Source organism: Triplophysa dalaica, chromosome 1 (assembly GCF_015846415.1).
Source record: "Triplophysa dalaica isolate WHDGS20190420 chromosome 1, ASM1584641v1, whole genome shotgun sequence".
In the NCBI taxonomy this organism is placed as follows: domain Eukaryota; kingdom Metazoa; phylum Chordata; class Actinopteri; order Cypriniformes; family Nemacheilidae; genus Triplophysa; species Triplophysa dalaica.
In genome coordinates, this window is record NC_079542.1 from 3306893 (window position 1) to 3333738 (window position 26846).

The window sequence follows — 26846 nt, forward strand, 5'->3', positions numbered from 1 at the left end:
TGAAAAAGGTCTTTATTTTGATTTTTAGGAACAGTCATAAAATTCATCCAATAATCCTATTATTATTTTACAGTTCATAATAAAAATAAAGGTGTCATATGCAGTACAAAAACCACTGTTGGCTGTTTGGTCCCTTTAAAAAACATCATCTATGGTTCTATGTGGTGAAAAATGGTACTTTCGACTTTAAAAAGTAAGAATAAAGGGTGCTTTTAAGAACGTTTGATTGATTTTAAAATCACATCATACATACATATTTAAATACAGCACATGTATTTACATTAAAATGTACAGACAATTCGTTGTTTAATTACAGCCTTCTATCGAAACTACTATGATATAATATCTGATGTGAAAAGAAACAAAGGTCAAGCTCAGTTTAAATGTCATAAGAGACCAATGATTGAAAGTGAAAACCTAATCTTCCCTTAAAAGAAAAATATGATGTATTTATAGGGCGTAAAATTTGATCTGTACGTGTTTCAAGATGGGATTTGTCCCTTGATGAATGTTTCTGTGGGTTTCCTGTATAAATTAATGTGGCCAGTCACACTTCCATGGCTTTGACTCGGGTCCTTTGAGACATTTGTTCAGCTGCTCACAGCCGGGAGGACTCCAATTCTGATAGAGAAACACAGGGAAATAAAGTTCACTTGCCTCCATTGTACAGAGAAATAAAACTGATTGTTGCTTTTACCACAAATGAACACTTGATGGCACTGTTGCCCCACTAGCTTTTATTGAACTGTCTCCAAACCAACCTTACATGTATTTTCAACAGTTTCAGTGTATTTAATGGCACCTAATACATAATAGTTCATTTAATTTATTAAAATATAAGTTTCAAATGCATAATATTTGATTAAATTGATGGTTTTAATGGATAATTGCACAGCACTAGATTGGCCAAATATTACATATATATTCTGAATTTGCTGGTTTTGACAAACCCGGGTTTACTCATCACATTTGAAGTCAAGAGGGGTTTGTTAAGAACCAACTGGTTTTATCAAGATGATTCCTGTCTAATGTTAAATCAGATCTGTAGAAGCAGATGCTTAGACAAATGTGTCACACGCCGTCAACGGATAATAATAATCATCTCACCATGACGGCGAGGTCACACATGTTGAGCTGTGGCGTTCCTGGAATCAGATCCTTCTGATGCTGCTCTACCACTGCTGTCACGTATCTCAAAACATCTCGGTATTCCTCAGACAAAACACTGAACGGCAAATTAAAAGAGAGAGAAGCATTGCATTCGATGAATCTCGCGTAAACATGAGGGTTTTCCATATTTTAACCCCAATTAAACATATGAAACATTTTATTAAAGATTAGTATCAATGTGACATTTTCATGAAATTTGAGCACATCCTCTTGAAAACAGTACAAGTACAATTATTTGTATCCATATTTCTTTGTACATTTACAACATTTTTATATAACACTATTGGACAATTCCTTGAAAATGTCAACATAAACCATGAAAAAAATAAAGTTTCCACCAAAGGATTTTACCATATTAACAGCACAGATTTTAACATTTGGTGGTTCAAATACCCATGTGAGGTCTCTCTTGAGTTTTTAAAGCATTTTTTTTTTTTTTTTGGTGCATGATTTTTCCTAGTCAGATAAATCCCATTTTCAGGATTGTCACATCCTATACTTCACAAAATCCTTATAAACAGACACATGAAAATAAAAAAAGTGACTATTTTTATATTCAATGAAGAGGCATCCCTTCTCAACCTGTTGGGAATACTTCAGGTTTGTGCATTTTTTTCACAGAGTTCCTACAAAGTTTGTCGTCTCCCAAAAACGTCCATAAACATGTTTATTTTCCCTTTTTTTAAATAGAAAACTTGTGCATATACTGATATTTTTCTGATGTTTGAACAAGAGTTTAGTCAAATATAAACAGCTGATTCAGTATATCGCTCCATATCACATCCATAAGGCAAAACGCCTCATTCATAAAACAATGGAATTGCCCAACTGCTATATTTGGGCAGAAGAGATCATACAACTAATGCGAAACCATTAAAAATGTCATAATGGTCGAAAAATGGCTTCATTTCTTCATGCAAAAGTATTTTTTAGGGTTCCAAGATAAACAAAAACATACATACTAAAACATGCACATTTTACAGTTATATACAGTAAATTCAAGAGTTTATTACTCCAAAGACTACGCATCACAGAGCGGAATATAGAAAATATATGTAGAAAATATATATACAAAGGAAAATAACAATAACAATCCCATCTATGAAGAAGTTTAAACCATTACAAACACATGCTCTTGGATTACTCCACTGTCATTATCTCCTTTCTGTTCTTTTAAAAGCCATCATTACAGCATCACATCAGCGCAGAATATCAAACACTTTCAATTCATTCCTCACTCAAGCATGGTTACTAAAAGACAATGCATGGAAAAATATGTGACAGACGGTCAATTCCACCATAAAAACACACAATGCACCCCCACAAACATGTCCCCGAGGGCCGTCACTTCCACAGAAGCGTCCGCGTGTCCTCTCATTATGTTGTGGGACCCTGATGGTTTCACAAGAACGCCTCTCTCGATAGGACCTGTAGGCTTAATGGCCTTCAGAGAATGTGTGTTTGTGCGAGAAACACACGCAGACAAATATCACCACTGCAATTATGCCGTAATACAACTGCAGGCAGCACCTGTGTCCGCCCTGTCCCCTGCTCTCAAAAGCAGCCCTCTGATTGGTCCCCAGGGGATGCGTGTGTGTGCACAGGGGGTTGAAGTGTCAATTAGTGTAATTACCCCGGGCGCTGTCCGAAGCGCACCTCACTTCTGCATTCCCACGGGACACACTAGCATTTGTTCTTCCCTCCATCAGCCCTCACCAACACACTTCACCTCCAACGTCTGTCCACCAGAACACATTACAACACTTCTGACAGACTTTATATCAGCGGTGAAGAGGTTTAACCAACATCACCAGAGCCAACAGCTCAGACATCAGGGTCATATTTTACTCCAACACACACACACAAAACTTTTGTGTATTGAGAAGAAATGAAATTATGATTCAAGAAAAGTTTTTGAGGACTAATTATGTTTAATACTGTTTTTGTTTTCATGTCAACTAACCATCTTACATATTAGAGTCATTAGAGTTTGTTTTTGTTTTATTCATATTTTAAAGTAGATTTTATTTTTAGATTTTTTATGATATCTTTAGTTACATTTTTAGCAATTTTGTTATGTTGCCTTTGTGATTAATTCTTTTTTTTTGCTATAATAATCTCGCATTTATCCGATTTTTACTTTAATTTTACTTGTTGTTTATTATTATAATTTAATTTCAGTTTATTAGTAAGGCAACATTTAAATTTTTATTTTTTCATGTCAATGTACCATCCTATAAATCAGAGTCATTATAGTTTTGTTTTCACTTTTATTCATATTTTAGATTACATTTTATTTTCAGATTTTAACATGGTTAGAAATTTAGTTTAATGCTTTTGTCATTTAAATATTTATTAGATTTTTTATGATGCTATATAAAATTAATTTATACGATTATTTTCGTTTTATTTTATTTTTTTGTTTTGTAGTTTATTATTATAATTTATAACTATTTCTAATTTTTATTTCAGTTTATTTCGGGTGACATTTAAATTTTCGTTTAGTTTAAGTTTTTACGTTTTTTTAGGCCAATATTGTATTTGATTTCAATTAACAGAAATGTTTTCAACGTCTTATTTTGAGTACAAAAAGATAGCCTTGATGTGTATATAAAAATTCTTCATACCAGCATGTGAAAACCCAGCTAGTAATTTTCTGTGATTTACAATTCACTTAAAATTATCCTTCATAATGTTAAGAATATAAAAATATAGCACTGATATCTTTAATGTCAAAGAATGAAATCACAACCAAATGAATAATTGAATTCAAACTTTGATGTTTTCACAGACAGGGTCACACACATCAAAATTGTTGTTCAGATTTGACCAACGTTTTAAGACCTCCATTAAAATGAACTGATCGAGCGTGATTATTGCCTGGTTCCTCTCAAAACCCCCAAAATATCATCATCTTCTCTCAGTTACAACTGATCAATTCAAAGAGCGTAAGATGTGATCACACAACCGCTCAACATCTGACCGTCTTTTCAGAGACGTTCACCTGCACACGTATGGCGTCTTGACTGTATTATGCCCCCGGGTCCCTGATCAATAATTAACAATAACATGTTTATTTATGCCTATAGTCTAGACAAACAATAGAAAATCCACAGTCAGCACGGCTCATTAGCATCTCAACCTCACTTTCCTTTCTGCGTCTTTTATTAATAACAATGCATGCAAATACAGTCTTTTGATTTATAATGCATGACACCCGAGGGGCAGGGGCATTGCTCAGGTGTGTCACCATACTGATTAGCCATTCACGCACACAACGCCACTCTCAAACAGGAACGCGCCATTGAATCAGTATTCACACGGCACAAACACCAACAAATCTAACCGAGGGAATGAATAAAATGAGTCAAACACGCACACACAGCTAGAGCAAGTCGAGGGAATTGAGCTGAAGAGGCAATCGAATACCCCTCCCGTCCCCCGGTGGAAATTGAGCAGTTGTACGAGGACTATTGATTGAGGGCTGAAGTGGTTGTCGGCCGCGGATGAGACATGAATTGTCTGCAACATCAGCCCCGGGCCGACGGAGGTCGGCCGGGTGATGCGGGCGCAAGTTGGGGGACAGCATCGTACGGGCTCGGGTCATATACACGGAACGATTTTTCTGATCCGCTTGGTAAATCTCTCAGTAGAGCCAAAAATGTTTGAGAATAAACAAGATTCAACATGACTATCTTTACATTAAAGACGTCTTTAAGAGACCCGGCGACAGAACCTGTTTAGGGCCGCCACTAGGGGGCAAGAAAGAGTACAGAACAACAAACGTCATACTGTAAGTGATTAAAACATGAAATAAATGACAAGTGTTTAGTGTTACCATAGAAATGTTGAACATCCGACAGTATTCACTGATGCAAACGACATGCTGATTTAGATTAAAATATGTCATTTCCCTGATTCATGTCGTATATATTATCTGTCAATTCAGCGTTTTATTTGGGATAAGATTAAGACTAATTGTGTGCATATTGTAAATGAATTTAATGGTTAAAGTATATACACTAAATAAAAAAAGATGACGTCATCCTCAAGGGCTGTAGGCTTTAAAAGGGTGTCTATGGGTTGTGGTTAAAATAAAATAAACATGATTTTCTTAAATAAAATCATTGCAAATACTTAAATGCACTGAACGATAAATTCCACAACCTTTGTATGGCCTGTGCTCATAATTTAAAGGGACAGTTCACCTAAAATTGGAAGTAATGAAATTATCAAATGTTTTGACAATCACAATACACATGAAATGCAAGATTTATGTGTTTGTGTTTTAATGAGCGCCCATATGGCAAACACAACTACAAATAATAAAATTGGGTGTGCGTGCAAATAATCAAAGACGATTGTATTGGGGGCATAGGGGGACCCCCAAATTAAATCTGCTTGGGGCCCCATGTGGGCTTGGGCCGGCCCTGCCGTGAGCGTCGTGACAGGTGACGGTGTGTTTGTGTGTCTGTTCTGTCAGTCTGCTGATACTGGAGGTATGTGTGCGGACAGGCTCTACATCATCTTAAATGGCTGTTTAGCTGTAGACACAGATTAATGAGCAGCGGCCGCTCCAGCTGGGTGCATGAAGAGCAGACGGTCACCGCTCTTGACATCCCTTCACAGGGGACGAGTGTGGGGGGGACGGGGGGTCATTCTGACCCGTTCTACCGCACACTGGAAAGAGAATCAGGATGAAGATGGCCAACTAGCTGCTCTCACCTCTCGGGCGCTCAACGCGGCTATTGATTTTTTTTTACTTTGTTTGGATGAATCTTTCACCGAAGCTCAAGTCCAACAGATCCGAGACGAGCAGATGAAAAACATCATTAATGTTTAATCGCTCTGTCTCTCTTTGAGAAAGTGTAAGATATAAAACCACAACAGAATCCCAGACGGTGGTGATTGTACTGTTCAGCGGGTATAAGGCTGTCACTGACACGCAAAGAAGGGATGCTGACGGCTAAAATGTAAAAAGAATTGAGATCAAAATTTCAAGATTAAATATGACCTTACCTGATTGGATATCTCTCCCCGGGGTCCTGCCCCAGGTGGAAGATGATTGGCTGGATGGCGTGCTCCTCTTGCGTGTGTGTGGTGACACCAGGCACCTCCTGACCAGGGCAGAAGTTTATACCCTGTTTGGAGAACGTGGCAAGAAAACATTGATCTGGGTTTAATATCCACCCTACTGGAGATAAACAGAAGCTGATGAGATCACTTCCTATAGCGCTAAATACCCCAAAACTACAACACCTAACAAGAGAAATTAAACAATATGGACAAACTTTAAGCAATATAAAAAACAAAAAGGCAAAAAAGACTTACAAAGCACTATGTCATTTTCATTTATGTACTATATTATGTATTTTTTCCCCTGACATAAATTGTTATTCTTCATTATTATACCCCAAGTTATATTTTATGTAATTTTTATTTTATTTTTGTTGTTGTTATGATGAGTTGTGTATGTTTAAACAACTTTTGTGCTCTCTTGTACAATGAGTTGTGTATGTTTTGTACACATTTTGTATTATCTTGTACTACAATATTAAAAAAATAACTACACCACCTGAGCACCAAAAACATCTTTCTTTTTCACAGAAAGTAAATTGTAAAAATGGTTTTCAAATGGGGAGGTGCTCAAATAAATATATAGAATCGAGCCCTCTTGAGCTCCATTTACAAACATGTTTATTCCATGTGCAATTCAAATATTTCGTTTAAATTATAATTAGAAAAGCATACTTTCAATTAACTTTTTAGAAATACTTAAAATTGTATTAGTATATTAGCAGAAAAGTCTAAGTATTTGGTTTATTATTAAGGATACATGGGTCTGCTATAAAAGTATAATGAAGTATTCTAAGTGCACTTTGCTTATAGTTGTGTTTATCCTTAATCAAAGGTCCAGTGTATTAAATGTAGCACCATCTAGCGGTGATATTGTGAATCGCAGCCACCGGCTCAATCCACTGCTCACCCCTCCCTTTTGAAGCACTACGGTGGCTGACACAGAACTAAGTTGTCGTCACATTTTCACTTCTTTGCCGAGGAAGATAAGGTATATATGAAACGCACTCTGTAGAGCAATTTGTCCGTTTAGGGTTACTGTAGAAACAAAATGGCGAATTCCACGTAATGGGACCCGCGGTGCATGTAGACACAAACAGCTCATTGTAAGCTAATAAAAACATAACGCTTCCTTATGTGAGGTCTTTATACACCTCTGAACACATAGTTACATATCTCATATTGTGTTTCTGTCTATAGATCCTTCAAAAAATTACACACTGGACCTTTAAGCAGTCTCTATTAAATACTTTCCAAATACTCAAGTACACATAAATGTATACAGTTTACTTAAAGTGCCAAAATAACATTAGTAAACTGTGAGTATAATGTTTAGTTCACTAAACGATAACTTGTATACTTGTAGTATAAAATGAATCAACCAGTAGTTGACTGAGCGTATACTTCAAAGTGTGCTTGTATAACTAAGGTTTCAAACTAGTAAATATCAATTTTCTATAAGTTCTCTAATAATAATGCAGTACAAACGCAAAACGTAGTAAACAAGTTGTGTACTCAAAGTGTACTACAAAATATAATGTACTTAAATGTATGGTTTTATCAACCAAAATTGGGCCAGTTTAAAAACTAAACGATTGAAATAGAACACTTACAATTATACTGTAAGTATACTCACTACATAAAGTACACAACTATAAAAATACACTTTTTTTCTAAAAAGAACATGAAGTATAAATAATACTAAGTTTGCAAAAATCTTTAGTATTATAAAGCTCTTGCATGCAAATGAGTAGTTGAAGCCCGAAGCATCGACTGCAATCTCAAAAAATCTAAAAGCCATAATGATACAGAATTCCTTTCAACAACACCAGAACTACAAATAAGGAAGGTTCAAGATGCATGTGTGTGTGTGTTTACGGTCATAGCTCGAGGCTATTGTGAATTGTACCTGGCAGAAGAACCGCAGGGCTTTATTTGCAAGTGTTGTGCCCAGCGGGAGGCGAGATGAGTGCTTTTCAAATGAGCATCTCATAATATTGAGATGTTCTCCACAAGAGCATGTGTTTGGGTGGGGGGGGGCATTTTTAAGGGGAATTGTGACTCTATAAGGATTGTGTCTATTCAAACACACACACACACACTTTCGGTCTCCTATGAGCTGGTCTGCTCGTGCTCTCTGTCTTTTGAAGCGGTCTGCGCGCTGTGATTTTACAGGCATGAAACAGGCCAAATCCCTGAAGAACCAGAGAAAGAGCTTCAGACTGAGCCCAAAGAGCCGAGGCAACAGCTCTTCTCCATTATTAATGCAGAGCAGATGAAAAACCAGAGCAGGCTACTTGAAAAAAAAAAAAAAGAGAAGGTGGATCACCCATGAAAATACCCACATCGTAAAAAATAAATCCTCAAGAATCTTTGTTCTTGAGATGATGTCTGAGTCATGCTGTTGTGTTGAGTATCATGGGAAATCATTTTGACTCATCGGTTTGTAAAATCAAAGTAAATGCGATGTTTCTGTATAGCTTTGCATTGGCAACAAGAATGTTGTGGGTTTGAAAACAAAAAAATATAAAATAAATTCAATCCATCGTGCCAACCAGGATTAAGACTATTTTAAATTCAAAACATCAAATAAAATAAAGCCCTTAATATTTAGAAATCTTATAATATTTTACATATTTAATACTATTTCAAAAAAATTAAACATTGTCTTAACAATAATCTCTTTCAATTTGAATTATGGCTCTAAAATAAATAAATTAATAAACTATAAAATAAAGTTAATAAGAAAAAACTAATAAAACCTTGCTAATAAGTGAATTAAATTATACAAAAATTAATAAAAGCTTGTGTATTTGTTAAAGAACTTTCATTCATTTTTAATTGATAGTTTTGAAATTATTTTTATTAATTTTGAATTGTTCAAAACAAAATACAAAACTATCTTATAGTGTATACCACATACTGATATTTCACCATCGCATTTCAAACCCTGTTTTACAACAACACTAAGCCACGCCCTCCGCTGTCAATCAAAGCCCAGCGTTTTAATCATTGAGCATTATGAAACCACTGAGATGTGTAATTTAAGAGAAGAATACACAATCCAGTTCTCATACGTCTTAACATTAAGGTGAGGTAATACGCACTGAAAAACTTCACATTATTTCTGGAAAGCGTGCCATTGAGGACGGTCGGATGCAGAGCACTTACACTGTGAAATTTCTCATTTCACACCTCGCCGATCCGCGCGGCTTTCAAGAGGAACTCACCCGAGTGACCGATACTATTAAGCCATCATCTCCAGCGATTTTAACAGACAACAAACCAGAGGTCGAAAGCGCCTTGTTTTTGAGAGCGCCGTGGATGGCTGCCAAAATACGTGCGAAATGTTTAACGCCGAATCTCTGACGTCACACCCAACAACCGTCCAAATCAATTTCAGCGCCGTCGCCTTTGAAATTAAAGATGCATTGACCTGGCAGAGAGACCCCGAGCCCCTCTAAATGTGTGCGTGACTCAAAAGCGCCAGGTGAGACCTCCCGAAAACACATTAACCGTCTGGACCGGACCTCAGCTTCCAGCCTCCTCCGTCCTCGGAGCGAACGGCGATCGATTGGCAGCTCGCAAGCAATCAGACGCCATTATTCGTGAAGTTCCACTTCAGTTCACATGAGCTGATAAAGGGGGCTGCTATTGATTCAGAGCCCATCCAGGACGGAGCAATTTAAGCGTCCGATGGGGCATAAAACAAACCCTAGCATTTGAAGAAGAAGCCGACGGCGAACGGGGGTCGCCATTTACACGTGACTTCAATGGGAAACAAAGCGAACGTTGTGTGCACGAGACACAGCGAGATGCGTCCCGAGGGCTCGGAAGAGAACGCAGCTCGCAGGATGAGGGATTGCGCGCTAATAGATGAAGCGTGTTCGCAGAAGTGGCCCTGCTCCATTAGCGTCATTAATATTCATTACTGCCTGATCTTCGAGTCAATTTGATAAGGCATTGTTTTTGAGATAACATTAACGTGCTAATGTGCATTTGCAGAATGCTGCGTCCGCTGTATTAAGAGGCACTGTAAGACAATGTCGAGATTATTATCACAGGAAAATGTGAATAGGGTTTCCACCAAAAACCTCAAATGTTTTATTGTCTGTATAAATGACTTGATTGAGGCACGGATACACAAACCGTACAGGACGGGAGGGTGAGAAATCGAGAGGATTTTAGTCTCACTGACCTTGTTAAATTCCTCCAATGAGTTGCTCCATGTCCAGTAGTGAGCTTTGTACTGACCGACCCGCACTGCCATCAACTGGTTGCCACGGTAATAGTAGATGGGCCTGATGGGTGTGAAATGGGAATGTTGTGTTAAGTTCTGGTGTCTAAGGTGGAGGGCTTTGAACACAAGGAAGGCCGTGATGTAGCACAATATAAGTACTGTAAATACGTTGCATGTCAACTGCGATGGTAGAAGTATTAATGTACATTGAGGATGCATTATGAGCCAATCACTGACTTTTATTTCATTTTTGTATTTTAATGTAAATGTTAACCGTTGCACATTTCTGTGAATAAACAAACAAATAAACAGAAAGCTGGGCAATGTGATACTACAGATATTAGTGGTGTAACGATATGTCAGCTCATGATTTGAAACGATACACGATACTGGATTACAAATGCGATTGCATCACGGTATTTGAACAAATTAAAAGCAATAAACCTACACTTAAATGACAGATTTTTCTAACATTCCTTATTTGTTAATGGACAACCAGGTTTAATTAAACCATCTTTATGTAAACTGCCTAATGTATTGTTCCCTGAACTCTCTGTAAAACCGCGGTCACACTTTAATTTTCCCTCCATTGATTTCCATTCCATGCGAATGTGACAGACCGGAAACACAAGCTCGTGCAGAAATATTTCGCTGCGTAGCAAAGTTCAAGTTTGGTGAACTCCGACCTGCAAATTTGCATCACATGAGTGCGTGAGACCAATAGAAGATCATGAAATCATGGCGTGACCTCTCGGTACAAAGAATCGCTCATTGTAGCAGTGTCAACATCATCCTGTTATTTACAACACAACTTTAAAAGATTGCGAAAAAAAAAAGAGAGAAGCGGCTTGGTTTGCGGTGGCAAAAGAAACAGGAGCGGATGGTAAAGTCTAAACAGAGAAACGTGTAATTTTATGTGATTGTGCCTTTGGATAAAGCATCTGCTAAATTACTAAATGTAAAAAAAAAGTAAAATAATTTAATATATATTTCCATAGCTTTCCATCCATATCTTAATGCTTTCTTTATCACAATATTTTGGTATTGTTACACCCCTAACGCCCGTTTCACACCGCACGCGTAAGCTGTGTGAAAGCAGCATGTATTGTAACAGATGAGAGCATTCATACTGCACGCGTAAGCAGCGCATGCTCGCGGAGCAGAAGCGACGCGTAAGCAGCAGTGCATCGATCATTTTGACGAAAATTGCATTATTGTACGTTGTACCCAGGCGTGTTACATACGCCGCAGGTGTGAAAAGACAATGGACACACGCTGCCAACGCTCTCCAGGGTTTCCCACTCTGGCGGTATCTCTTTCTGATGGGCTGCCTTCGTGTGCGAAGTCATGGCGTTTGGCTGCAATTTGTAACCAAACGCTGCGAGCGTTATGGTACACAAATACTTAATACTTCAGAGGCAGTGGAAATAAAATTAGCTGTTGCATTGTCACTCAGACTAAAGTAACCATTCTTTAAAAAAAAGTGCTAACACTAACAAGACGTGATGACGTCACAAATATGCTAATTGGTTTGTGACGTTAAAAAAAGTGCTAACACTAACAAGATGTGATGACGTCACAAATATGCTAATTGGTTTGTGACGTTAAAAAAAGTGCTAACACTAACAAGATGTGATGACGTCACAAATATGCTAATTGGTTTGTGACGTTAAAAAAAGTGCTAACACTAACAAGATGTGATGACGTCACAAATATGCTAATTGGTTCGTGACATCAAAAAAATTGCTAACACTAACAAGACGTGATGACGTCACAAATATGCTAATTGGTTTGTGACGTTAAAAAAAGTGCTAACACTAACAAGATGTGATGATGTCACAAATATGCTAATTGGTTCGTGACATCAAAAAATTGCTAACACTAACAAGACGTGATGACGTCACAAATATGCTAATTGGTTTGTGACGTTAAAAAAAGTGCTAACACTAACAAGATGTGATGACGTCACAAATATGCTAATTAGTTTGTGACGTCACCAGTGCCACAAGTCTGTCAAAATCCTATGGGAAACACTTCTCTCCCTACACGCTGCGTACGTGTGCGGTATGAAATCAGCGTGATAGATATCATAGTGCTTATCTAAATATATGTAAAATCAAATAAATATTAATAAGATAATATGAATTAAACAGGTTATCCAGCACTGAATATATTCACAATGTTTAGACAAACGATAACTGCCCTGCCAAGCTGAGCTTACAATAAACCTTTATATTTATAGCACCTTATTGGATGTATCACTCTTCGCCATCACTTAATTTATTACTACATGATGACATTTCATATTTTCACATGGGTTTCCCAGTCTGTTTTTCTAATTAACTGCTATATCATCATCATTTTTTTTCTTCTCATACATTTTCTGTTAAGGTGCATTTCAATAAATGACATTGTGAAATATGCTGTAGAAATAAAAAGCAAGTTACCGGTTCACGAGTGAGTTGTTGAAGAGGACGGGACTAAGATCTATTCCATCAATGATGCGATCATCAGGTGGAACAAGACCGGCCACAGCGAGACTCGTGGTGAAGAGATCCATCACGCTGCCCAACTGAGCACTCACCTGTAGAAATGAAACAGAGTAAAACAAAGTGAATGACAAGAGACAGAAGATGCTACAGAAGTAACTGACATGGCAGGTTAGGAAACTTTAGATAAATCAATCAACAGTGAATCATGCGCTTGAACCACGCTGGTTTTGAAAGGGTCTGCGCTGATGTAACAAAGCAAAGTAAAACAATTGGGAGATCGCAGCGGTCCTTCTGAAACCTTGTATCTCCATATTTTGAGATTATTCTTTTTTGCCATAAATCATTTCATGCAAATGTCTAACCAATAAAAAGTGCTTGTCAAATTTCACAAGTATTTAATCATTTAAAAAGTTCAGTGTATGCCAATTTGCCGAAGGACAGCAACGATCTGTAATAACAAAAGCATAAAGTGAACTTTATTGTGCATTTTAAACAGACTTGCTGAACTTTTTCCTGTATTCAGTTTCTGCGCACTGCAGAAATCAGTTGTATATCTCGTTATCGACAAGGTAGAACAATCACCTCAACTACTAAAGATAGTTTCGTAAAGAACTTGCCAGATCTGACTTCTCTAATAACCTTTCCAACGAATATAAAATTGCTCGATGACATGACCAGCAACATGGGCACTATTTTCTCTAATACATTAGAAGCGGTCGCACCTATGAAGTCAAAAAGGATAAATGAAAAGAACATAGCACCATGGTATGATAACACCACTCGCGCCCTAAAAAGAGAAACGCGTAAACTGGAGCGAAAATGGAAACAAACCCAATTAGAGGTCTTTAAAATTGCATGGAAAGAGAGTGCAAGCTGTTACAAAAAGGCACTAAAAGCAGCAAAAGCCGAGCACTTCCGTAACCTCATAGAAAATAACAAAAACAATCCAAGGTTTTTATTTAGTACAATTGCTAAATTAACAAACAAACAGACTCCACCTGACCTGGGTATTCCGCCGCACCTTGGTAGCAATGAATTCATGAAATTTTTTACAGAGAAAATCGAAATAATACGTGACAACATAGCTAAAACCAAACCTCCAAGTTTGTCGGAAGAATTAGTTTCAACCGTCACCCAAAAAGAAAAGCTAGAGTGTTTTTCTCCTATAAATCAGGAAGATTTAATTAAAATTATTGCAACATCCAAACCGACGACATGCTTATTAGACCCCATTCCGACTACTTTATTAAAAGAGTTACTACCTGCTGTAATTGAGCCCATTTGTAACATAATCAACTCGTCTATTAATCTAGGACATGTCCCAGGACCCTTTAAACTGGCTGTAATTAATCCTCTTATCAAAAAACCAAATTTAGACCCAAATGAACTTGGAAGCTATAGACCGATTTCAAATCTCCCGTACTTGTCTAAAATACTAGAAAAAGTAGTGTCAACTCAACTGTGTACCTTCCTACAAAATAATGACATGCACGAAAAGTTTCAGTCTGGCTTTAGACCGCATCACAGCACTGAAACTGCGCTCGTTAGAATTACAAATGACCTTCTTATTGCTTCAGATAAAGGAAACGTCTCACTCTTAGTCCTGCTTGACCTTAGTGCTGCTTTCGATACTGTAGACCATAAAATACTACTAGATCGTTTATACCATTATATCGGTATTCAGGGACAGGCACTGCAATGGTTCAGATCTTACTTAACAGACCGATATCAATACGTCCATTTAAATGGGAAATCGTCAAATCTTACGCAAGTCAATTATGGATTACCACAGGGATCGGTTTTAGGACCCTTGCTTTTCTCCATATACATGCTGCCCCTCAGCAACATTATTAGAAAACATGGAATTAGCTTCCACTGTTATGCAGATGATACTCAGCTATATATCTCATCAAGACCAGATGATTCCTTTAAGCTATCCAAACTGGCAGAGTGCATCGAGGACATAAAACATTGGATGACTAGTAATTTCCTCCTTTTAAACTCTAGCAAAACAGAAATATTACTTATAGCACCAAAATTAAGTAAACCGAATATCTCCGATTACAGCCTGCAAATTGAAAGCTGCACTGTTACTCCAACAAATACAGTTAAAGACCTAGGCGTTATATTAGACAAAATTTGTGCGGTTTTAAATATTTTTATTGGCATTCTTTATTGCCTTATTCAAAATCTAGCTGACCCTTTTTGTCTTCATCCATTTAATGATTTTAAAGTAGATCATTTGTGACAATTATTTTACATGTCAGCAGCAAATGAAACCAATAAAGAATTCCAATAAAATGCAAATTACAATGACAATATTCAAAGAAAGGATGAATTTATAAATTAACTTTCTGATCCATTCTTAAAACAGAAAGAACTGCAAACAGTTTTCATGTGGAGTTTATGAATAATGCATTTATATGCCACATCAAATTATACTATGAATGAAAACATTACGATGCACTCTTAAAAATAATAGGTTATTTGAACTGGATTGTTACTTATGCTGGGTTGTTTTAACCCATTGTTTGGACACATTTTTGGGGTTAATTTAAAATAACTCTACATTTTTTAGATAAACTGTGAAGGGCCCAGACAGGTAGCCTATTACAAAAATCATGGGAATCCATTTTATTCTGTTTTTTGGCGTTTTAACTCATTCGCCGCCAGCCTCTTTTAAAAAACGTTTTTGAACATTTTCACCCAACTTTATTGTCTCACAGTAAATTTTCTGTAAAGAAAATATGGACACAAATGAAAGAACAGAGTCTCAGCTTTTAAACAAAAGAAACCATATTCTTCATTTGTTCGTTTTTTAACACTCCAAAGATCTGGGTAGGTTTCTTAAAAAATGCATCACTTTGATTAAACAGCTGAGATAATTAAAGTTTTTTTGTCACAGATTCCGCCCAGATTACACTCAGGAAAATCATTAAAAACCGCTAAAACATATACGTTCTAGGTTCTGGAATTCTGTACTTTTTTCCAAAGGTGTGTAACACCGCCACCTGCTGTACAACAGTACAAACACTGATTGCGGTAATAACTCGTCTTGGCGGGGAACCATATTTTTTAAATGACGAGATAACTCGTCAATGGCGGTGAAAGAGTTAATCATATAATTATAGGATTAAAAAATGTTTAGTTTCGACATCATACTTTTAAAATGATGGAAATAGAACATGTAAAACTGTATCAACTTTGCAAAATCATGCATCACCTTGGAAATCTACACATCCGGCATCACGACACAACTTGTATCATCTATACCAAGCTCCCACTCGTAAACACCATATTTCCCACTGATCTGCAAGCAGCAATGAGCGCTTAAGGATTTGGTGGAAATGAGAAAAAACATTTGGACTTCTCAGACTTGTCAAAGTGACCAAAGGCTGGCTGATATGTTATTGCCTACAGATTGACTTCTTAAGTGTAATCTGTGCTTCACAAATCTGCATCTTATTTCACTACACACAGATACACATAAACACACAGTAGACACGTATGCAGAAGCATCCTTCAGCGGTGAGGGCAGAAGCCAGACGACGTGCTTCTCTAATCTGTGCTCGCAGGTTTATTACAAACCTCACTAACATCTCTGTAAATGAAGAAGAGAAAAGACACCGCGAGAGAGAAAACCGCTGCTTTATCTGTCCTCCCCAGTCCTGCTGGAAAAAAGCTTTATTTTATTTATAAACTTTGAACTATTTTCCGATAAAATGCCATTTTTTGGCTGTCATCCTTGATCTTCCGTTCTATTCTCTCCTGAGCGGCCCTTTGAGGGAGACGGCACGCTCACAATCAGATAGCGCTATCAGCTCCGAGCAGCTGGCTTTGCTGTGAACACACACAAACACACAGACACACACACACCGCCTACTTCATCTTTCCAGAATTCAGACAGCCAGTACATTCCATTATCTCCAAACTGAGACTTCACACACACATACACACGCGTGCACGCCGAGCATACATACATATACACACGGGAACGCAGAAATCAAAGCGAACAATTAATAAAGGTAACTAGCCGCAACCACCAGCTGCTCTTATCCAACCAACGCACAAAACGGCAGGCTGGGGAAAAGGGAGCGAATACTTCTTTATCTCAAATTCGTTTTCACCTTCGCCTGTTTCTCTGTGTCCGCAGTTATCTGCGCAGACAGCGCAGTCTGATGCTTTGCTCACACTGCACACATTTGCTTTTCAGATCTGATCTTTGACTGTGACCGTTCACACTGTTATTTTGCAAATGTGTCGAATCGGAACAGTTTGGTGAGTGTGGTGAAAATCAGGGATATCTACATCGTTTGATACGGTTAGGATGCGAGGATTTGCAAAAGAGACTTTCTCATCCAACTGAAAGCATCTCTTGGTGTGTACCAGGACGAAGAAATTCACGAGAGTGAGTGAAAATAAATGCATTTGAATATGAAGCTATAGGAAGGTCCATAAGCATCGCGTGCTGTATTATAAATTTTCATCTGACCATGAAAAAAAAAAAAAGATATTTAAATAATATTTCATATGGATGTGGCCTGTAAGCATCATATATTTTGTGGTTCATGTTTTCAGACTCCGAGCATTGAAACGGATTGAACTAAAGCACTTGAGGATGTTTCCGTCCGTCTGATGAAAGCTCATGTGTCTTCACACTGATAAACAGCAGCGGGATTGGGATGAGAACATTAAGAGTGACGCAGCGCACCTGTCAATTCTGATTCTCATTCGGAGCTTTGGATCAACTACAGCTCTCATCATGGAAAAAAATGATGACGTGCTGCCAAAACTTAATCAAAACCTTCAGGATATTAAAGTTATTAAAAACATCAAAAGAAAAGAATGACTTATATTAAAAGATCAGAATATTCAAAATCATATTATACCAATTAAAGAAGTCATGCAGGCATTTTATTATTTCATTTTTATAAGGTTGCATTTGTGAACTACATGAGGTGCAAGACCATTTTTAATCTCGCTCGTATTAAAACACAAAATAAAACAACAAACAGAAATTAAATGAGGGGTCCTTAAGGCATTAGGGACCCCCTATAAGTGGTAATTCGGAGTATAATCGGAGCAGATAAGATACTGTTAATATTGTCTAAATCTTAGTTGATTTTCAACAAGATGGGCTATTTGAGTGTACACTGAGACATACCGATAATATATTTAGAATTGCATCTTCTATTTAAACTATTTTAAAATAAGTTTTCATATTTTTTGGTCCTGCCCCACCCCCCAAAATAAAACATCTCATGGTGGGGACCCATCAAAAGACATGATTCTTTCCGAGCACTGAAATGAACTAACATGAATGAAAAAACAAACAATTTTATTGTAATACGATTATTTAAGATAAGAAAATGCTGTAAAACGACTTTGTTCATTGTTTGTGCATGTTAGCTAATGCATTTACTACAAAAACAACCTCAATGTAAAGTTTTTAGATTTACTAAGAATGCTATTAACGGTTTTATAGACAAAACAGCAAAAATAGTTTTGCAGAAACATTTTCCAACCTCACTTCGAACTTACGACAAGAAACAAAACAAAACTAAATCTGGTTTAAAAATGGTTACATTCTTGTCTGATCAAACCTCAAACTATTTTTCTTAGTCCCTTATTGGACAAGTCTCCTAGAAAAGCACACGGCACGGCCACATGAGAGCAGGAGAAGGAGCATGTGCAGACGTCACTTTCACTAGTAAGCAGGAGAGAGAGCATACGTTCGAGAAGTTCAGGTGTTTGTTTGTTCACTTCATTTGGGTGATGAATGTTATATAAACGGTGGATATAACGCTGGATTTGAAGATAGTTTAAAACTAATATATGGAGCCGTCCCAGCGCTAAAAGATGCCGGACATGATATGCATGCGGTGAGTAAAACTGATGTCTGTGTTTTGTTGGCAATGTGCTTTGGTTCAGCCTACCCCTCCCCCCCGCAAGCGGCGTATGATTTCGGAAATAATCGTACAGCTGTATCTATCTTTTATAAATGTGATCAAACTAAATACTCTTCGAAGATACGAAGTATGTAAAACTAATCTATAGGTACTCACAATTAAATAAACATTGGCAGAAACCCCGTGTTTTAGGGCCGCTTTAATATCTTCATAGTGTCATACGTTGTGTTCATTCCCTACATCATTACCACCCTTCAATCCCAAAAATATAAACTAGGGAGAAAGTTTTGAGTAGTCAAAGTTGCAGTATTCTTTTAAACATATCAAATCATTTTCATAAGATTGTGAGAATTATTATAAATGATATGATCCAATGTTCTTTCAAGCATTTTCAAAGAGGAGGAGGGTGAAAATACTGCTATCAATGCTTCCCGCGGGAGAAAGAGCAGATAGCCGTATCGCCAGCCCCACATACAGGAATGGCTAAATCCAGCCTGCAGCCGTAAAGCAAACACGAACAGTGTGAAACACCTGCAAATTCCAACCAGGGCTGCTTTGGCACCGGCCAGACACCTGGCAGCAAAGCGGCATCCGTCCCAGCCACATACCCCAGCACTCCTCTCCAGTCTCCCTTTCTGTCCTTTATCCGGCACGCCTGGCATATTCAGATACAGAAGCCCTCATTACAGCTCAATCCAACCTCAGCAAACACACAAACAGATTAGCCGCTTAAGACATTCCCAATCCCTCTCCCTCGCGCTATCAGGACTCCACACACCCCTCAGATATGAGCCGGGGGCAGGCTTAGCTCGGCTCCCGTGCTCCCTCCTCCAGAAATCCCCCACGCCACAGCCCCCTGTCACAGTTGCCCCTAATACAATTAAAAGTCATTTGCCGAGCACCCGCTCTAACGTGGATCAGGAAAAGGGGGCGTCTGCCATGGCAAAAAATAACACACAGACGTTCCAGGGATGAAACAGAGAGAGCGGGTAAAGGAACCGTAAGGAATGCGAGAATTCAGACTTTCGATTCCCTTACAGATTATTTTAGTTATATTGAAGAAGAGACATTGACTGGTTCGCAACATTATTTCTTAGGCAAAAAACACAGAGGAAGATATTTTGAAGAACGTTGGTAACCAAACAACATTGGCCCCCATTGACTTCCATTGTATGGACACAAAACCACAAAGGCATTTCTTAAAATATCTTGTTCTGTGTTCTGCAAAAGATAGAAAGTCATACAGGTTTGGAATGACATGAGGGGGAATAAAAAAGACAGAATTTTAATTGTTGTGTGAATTGTCTCTTTAACGCCCCGATTCTTACTGTGCCAGCTGGGATCCTGCCAGGCCACCAGGCAATGGCTGGTTCTCTCATGCCACCCTCAAACGTAGTTTCCTTCCCACAGAGGAACGGGCCGTTACTGCCACCTGAGGATGAAGATAGAAAACAAACTCAGTTCTTTGGCATTTAAACAGTCATAAAAAAATCTGTGACTATTCTATAAGCGTTCATATTTGAAGTGTTTTCATACTTTCAAGTGGTCCGGACATCACCGCTGCCCCATTATCTGAGCTGAAGAACACCATCGTGTTGTTATTGATTCCAAGACTGACCAGCCGGGACAGAATCTGTCCGATGCTGTGGTCCAGCTCCATCACTGCGTCGCCGTAACTACAAGACACACGCACCAGCACAAGTTATTATAGATGGTTTCAAAGCATTTCAGATTTTTGTTTAGATTTTTTACATCTATATTTTATTTGACTCTATAACAGAGATGTTTGAAGAGTTTCTTTTTTGTAAACTGATGGATGTTTAGTATATGACTAAGTGTGTAACTGTCCGAAAAAACTGTTTCCTGAACATATTCCCTTTTATTAATGAAAATTGACTCTAAAACTGACTTATGTTTCATTCCGATACATCCAGCCACCCGATAGCATTAAAATATTGAAAGCTAAAAATACAAATATTGAAAGCTTACTGAAGAACATCAGTGAACGTATCAACATATTGGAGTGACAACAAAGGATTCGAAGGCAAAGCTGTCAAGATGAAACGATAAACTAACAGGCTTTCCCAAAACTATCACCTCCATAAAAATTCTGATGTTAAAACATACTTCTTCACATAATTATTCAGAGACAAAGTACCACGAAACTACTAAAAAGTACCCCAAACCCAGTCATATCTGTCAAATTAGCCCCCTCGTGTGAAAGCTGTCCTATAACAGATGTGTGTGATATATAGCAGCAGATAAACTTCTCAGTAAGATGTGCTGCCGTTATAAAACTTTAAGATGTGGCTAAATCTCTCCATTGGCAGCACCTGGCTAATACCCCGCAGTCTTGATCCATTCCTCTGTCAATGCAAAACTCATTTAGCATTCTGAAGAAACGTATGCTTACTGAAGCCCCAGTATTTTCAGAGGCTGGGCTGAATACTAAGAGCTTGCAGACAAGACTACCAATGAAGCCTGAAGCTTGTTCGCCTCAGAGCATGAAAATCGACAACTCGTACAGTTGTATTTGGGCTGCTGTTAATATTTGGTTTTATATTCTATGAGTTTGTTACGATTCTTATAAGGGACTACAGTCGTGCCTCCTTCGCTGCGGAAAAAAAACGTTTTAAAATGGACTATTTATAGATACAGTATGTGTTTAGTTAAATCGTCATTTTTGTTTCATTCTGTGAACTGCTAACAATATTTTTACAAAATGTTAAAAATACATACATTAGCATTAATTCGCAGAAAATTTTAACTAGAGAATCAGGTCAAAATAACTGAAAAGATGCTGCAAAGAAAACAAGTTCATGTTCACTTTTAAATACAGTTTAACTCTTTCAGATCCAATTTTTTCAAATAAAATCAATCAGACTGCAGTTAACTATATGTAAAAAAATACATCTAACTAACACAATAAAACATGATAAAATAATAAAAAACATGAACGATTTTAAAAACTGAGTTATCTCATTTTGGAAAGAAATTCTTCATATATATATATATATATATATATATAGGGTTTAAGCATTATAACAATGAGTAATACTGAAAAGAATTAAAATGTTTTACGTTTAATTTACTTGCATTTTTGTTTTTGTTTTTCTGAGCAAAAATAAATATCAAAATTAAAACATTTTTCAATGATTTTCCTTGTCATTAAGTGTAACAATCTTGTCATATTTACAACAGGATCAATTTGTGACAAATTAAAAGCCTAATTACATTCATCCCAACTACTAATTAGTTCTAGTTTTACATTTTTTTTATTTGCCACTATCCTCGATGGGGACATCTTAAGGCCTTTGATATATTTTTTAACGTCTATTTTAGTACATGGCATTTTTTATCATCTGATATAGCAATATATCAGTAAGCAATAGTAATAGTAACACATACGTACCGCCCCCTCTTGCTCTTTCCCAGAAAGCTTTTTGAGGCATAGACAGGCGCGTGTGTTGCATCTGGAGCCCAGTAGAGAAAGAAAGGCTGCCGGCCCGTGACCTGTCGAGAGATGAAGTCCAGACCTTCCTGAAGACAGACAGAATAAAAACTCATATCAGCGATCTCCCACGACGCACCTGTCAAAGTCGACGGCACCGATCCGCACAAATAAACGTGAAACAAGCCAATGAGCTGATTAACTCACCTTCAAATAGATTTGGGTGAGGTTGGATTCACCCGTTTTCACATTTATCCCAAACTCCTCGAAATACCTGCAAAACACACCGATCATCTCCATCCTCCCTACAAGCTCTCATTTCAACGCCATGTGGGTTTTGTTCCAAACGACGAGTTTAAAACCGAGTGCCGCCCCGGGTGCGATTACGGCGCGTGTTTGAAGAGGTAAATTGCGAGATTGCGTCTCCGAAGATTTCCAAACGTGTTATGAGAACGTGCCGAGGCGTGGAGCTGTAGAAAGAGCTCGCTTATGCTTCGGCTGTTCCAGGTGTCCTAACGCACCGCAAACACAACCTGTCGTCTCTTGGGTGTTTTTGTGTGTTTGTCTGGCCAGGCTCGAACGCAGCATGCTGATTAAACCCACTGCTAAGCGCAAAACTAGCCCAATCGCCTGAGCCAATGACCCGGAATATACATACGGCTGTTTTGGAGGGAACAAATGGGCAGAAAATGAGAAACTACGTTACAGCTGGTACAAACAAAGGCAAGGCAGGAGAGAAAATTAAAAATGTTATGAACCCATTTGGAGGGATGACAGCTGAACCCAGCGCTGGATGAGAAGGCCAAAAGTGCGTCGCCTCAGACTTGAGTGTCCGTGAAGCCGTTCATTATACAAACTAGCTTTTACAACTGTGGATTAGTTAATAGTATTGTATTGATAAACAGCGTTGTTGATCTGAAAGAGTTAATATTTTTCAGGTCCTAATTTGGTTTATGGAGTGTCCAACAACAAGTTTACTTACATTAAGTGTAAAAAGACTTTAATTTTCTAATAAAAGGTTTTATTTTATTTATTAGTGCGACTTCTTGACGGACTCTCAAATGATTCGTTTGGCGATTCATGAGTTAAATCCCCTCCTTCCTGTCAGCCCACTCTGATCTGATTGGTCAGATAGTCTAATCTGCTGTGATTGGTCTACTCCGTACAGCATCACAGTGTCGCAAATGGAACGAAGACACAAATCTGACCTGGAACTGAAATAAGAACGACAGACGACTCATTCGCGTGATTCAGAGTCGACTCCTTTTTTTCCCCGGAGGCCAATAACTAAAAAAAGGTTTAATAATATATCAATATAACTTTCGGCTTTACAATTTGGCAGACGGCTTACGTTCACACACGGCAACGTTACACACTGCATTGTAATAGTTACTCTTTTACACGTGTAGCTTACCTTCCTTTCATTAGGGAGTTGTTGTAGACGGGTATGTTGGGACGGAAGCTGTTATTGTAAGGGCCAAAATGGCAGTTGGGTGAACCAAACCATTCATCGAAACCATGGTTGAGAGGTAGGTATTGAGATCTGTGACCGAGGTGCCTGAAGTAAGAGATAAGATTGAGGTTACAGTAGGCCTATGTATAAAATCACACATATTAGACTATAGCTCTAGACCATTATCAGTTTTTCCAGAATTTAATATTTATAGGTACAGTATGTGTTTAGGTAAAATGATCAATATTTCTCCCAAATTTCTAATAAAAATATTGTTTCTGTTTGTATTTGTTTGCAGAAAATGTGAACTGGAGGAACATGCTCTGTATTTTTTTCAGACCTCAAATACTGCCGAGAAAACAAGTTCATATTCACTTTTAGGAATTGAGAGAAATATTTGAACATGTATTTAGAAAACTTTGAAAATAATATATTTTTATATGATAACCTGGATTTGGATTAACAGTTTTCATGTGTCTTGACATGCGGTCATCTTTCATAGTGCTGTTGGATGACTTTGTCACTCCTGAGGTTTGATTTTGTTAAAACACACACTGGACTGGAATGACCACAATACATCTAAATAAACATTTGGAATGGTCTAAACTTTTCTCTGCGCCTGTGGGTTTTAGTATAATATATTTTATAACAAACCAGCATATTTTCCACGTTTAGCGCAGTAGGTGTTAAATACTATTCAAAGTACAGTTGCAATTCATAACTTTTGCCTCCCTATTGCAATCTCTGATAAAAATATACAATTGCAGTATATTTACACAGTTAGCTTTGCAAAGGTTAAAGTCAAAAGACATCAAAAGGATTTTTCTTTATTTTTAACCCAAATAAAAAAATAAAGGATGGCAGCTTTTAAAAGTGAAATGCAGTACACTAGTATCTCGTTCTGCACATAAGTTGTTTCATTATGGTGATGATTGATGTTGGTGGAACATCTCACCACTTGCCGATGATCTTGCTGACATAATCTTTCTTCTTCAGCAGTTCTGGAAGCAGAATCTCATCCTCAGACATTCCACCAACAATCTCCTGTGGTGTGTATGCTGCGGAAGAGGGAGAGAGAGACAGAGAGAGAGAGAGAGAGAGAGTGAGAGAGAGAGAAGCATTATTGCAGTGCACCGCAAAAGGCCATAAGAGCAGATAAAGTGATAACAGTGATGGAGTACCGTGGAAAGAGGTTAATGGTTTATGATCATACCGTTTCTAGCGTGACCATTGGTGGTGTAGAATCCATTTCGCACAGGCAGTCTACCGGTAAGCAGCGCTGCCCTGGCTGTGAAATACAGACACATTGAAATATAATATTTACTATTGACACACTGAAGAATTTATAAAAGGAACTTCTTATATTTTTCTCTCGTGTTCCACGGAGGAAGAATTTTTAATTTTGGAAGAACCATCCTTTTGAGCGAAAGGAACAAGAGCTCGACGGTGGATATTATGATCAGGACGTTCTCCTTTATCTACTTCCTGATTAAAATTCTAATTAAGAATGCTCTATAATAAGATGTCTGTGCAGAAGCAGGTATGAGAGCAAGAGTTGCCCCGAGCACCTTCATCTCACACATTTGAGATTAACAATTGATTAAGCCTTATTTGCTTAAAAATTAATTTGAAATGAAAAGAGGACTAATGATCCGCTCTGCTCCGCGTAGCAAGTCCATTCCGACTCCTCAATTATGCATCATTTGCATATTTCAACACTGTTGGTATTATCCACATTAGCATGATAAGTTGCCCTCTCTGTTACATGCAGACACACGCCTCGTGCGCTCGCGTGGAATTATAATTATAAAGAAGGAAGAAAATGTATTTTTGCTATACTATTCCAACTGTTTCTATGTGCACACTATACAGTGCATGTGGTGTCTATTGAATATCGCCTGCTATATTTGACAAAATAGGTTTTGATGAAATGGAATTCCCCACATATACAAATACATGTGTATATATAATATTATATCTAATGTATAATATTTGTGCATCCATTACAGCCAATATAATGTATAATGTTGCCGACCAGCGTTAACGTGTTGTATACTATATGGTCTTGCATACAATTTAAGAAATAGTGATCAGTAAAGCATAAAAACAGCACATACAGGGGGAGCAGAGCGGGTTGGCTGTGTAGAAGTTTGGAAACAGCATCCCTTGAGTGGCCATTAGATCCAAGTTCGGTGTTTCCTTAGAGGGCTCTCCAAACACCCCCAGATCTCCCCAACCCATCTGCAGAAAGAAACAAGGTAAAGATCTGATCTATTCCATCCTCATAACCATTATTTAGCTTTTCTCCTGTGCAACAAAACGTTTTAACGCCCCTTTATAATTGAAGCATGTGATTTCACAAAACTAAAAGAATACACTTTGATTTATAATATTTATCACAGTTCAGGTCAAAATATCAACCATAACTCCAAAGTCTTTGCATCCTAATACATTTTTGTTCCCATGTTGCAAATTGCAGAGCATCATTTTCTAAACACAGTACAACATACGCCACAATAATAACAAAACAAGTTGTATGCAATGCATTGTACACACATGTATGTACAGTATTGACAGAGACAATTGTATAGCAAACTGGATATGTGCAAACCAGAAAAAAACTCGTAAACGATACTTATATTAGTGTATTTAGTCCGTAGGCAGGTATTTATGAAGACTTACATCATCCATTAGCATGATGATGATGTTTGGATGCGTGTTTGCAGCAGCCTGACACACATAATAAACTACACATAACACGTAAACAACAGTCTGACGAGCCATTCTAAACTTCTCTCACATAATTACTGCAACTCTAATGCTAAGTCCGCTGCTAACTAGTCAACATGGCTAAATGTATTTGTACGAATCACGAGGACTATGGCAAACAGTCACAAGAACAAGGAAAGAGCTGTGCTCGACTTCACGAGGAGCTGCGCAGACCTTTCGCTATAGTGCAACAAAGTATCGCGAGAGTAACTCATACTGTGCTTTGCTCGCGCGGTACTTTGATGTCATACTGTAATTAATCTGCGCAGCCCTGCTTGGACTCGCG

At 37.8% G+C, this 26846-nt stretch overlaps 1 protein-coding gene across 1 annotated transcript; it reads right to left on the reverse strand.

The window, feature by feature from the left end:
• galns (galactosamine (N-acetyl)-6-sulfatase) lies at positions 1 to 26707 on the reverse strand. The gene is made up of 14 exons (XM_056755789.1): positions 26474 to 26707; positions 25909 to 26032; positions 25005 to 25079; positions 24747 to 24849; positions 23753 to 23896; positions 22546 to 22612; positions 22300 to 22427; positions 20424 to 20563; positions 20216 to 20319; positions 12934 to 13070; positions 10445 to 10547; positions 6190 to 6311; positions 1108 to 1225; positions 1 to 621 (listed from the first exon to the last, which is right to left on the reverse strand). The coding sequence occupies exons 1-14, from the start codon at positions 26573 to 26575 to the stop codon at positions 535 to 537; spliced, it is 1554 nt and encodes a 517-aa protein (XP_056611767.1). The 5' UTR covers positions 26576 to 26707; the 3' UTR covers positions 1 to 534.
• Positions 26708 to 26846: the final 139 nt, after the last annotated feature.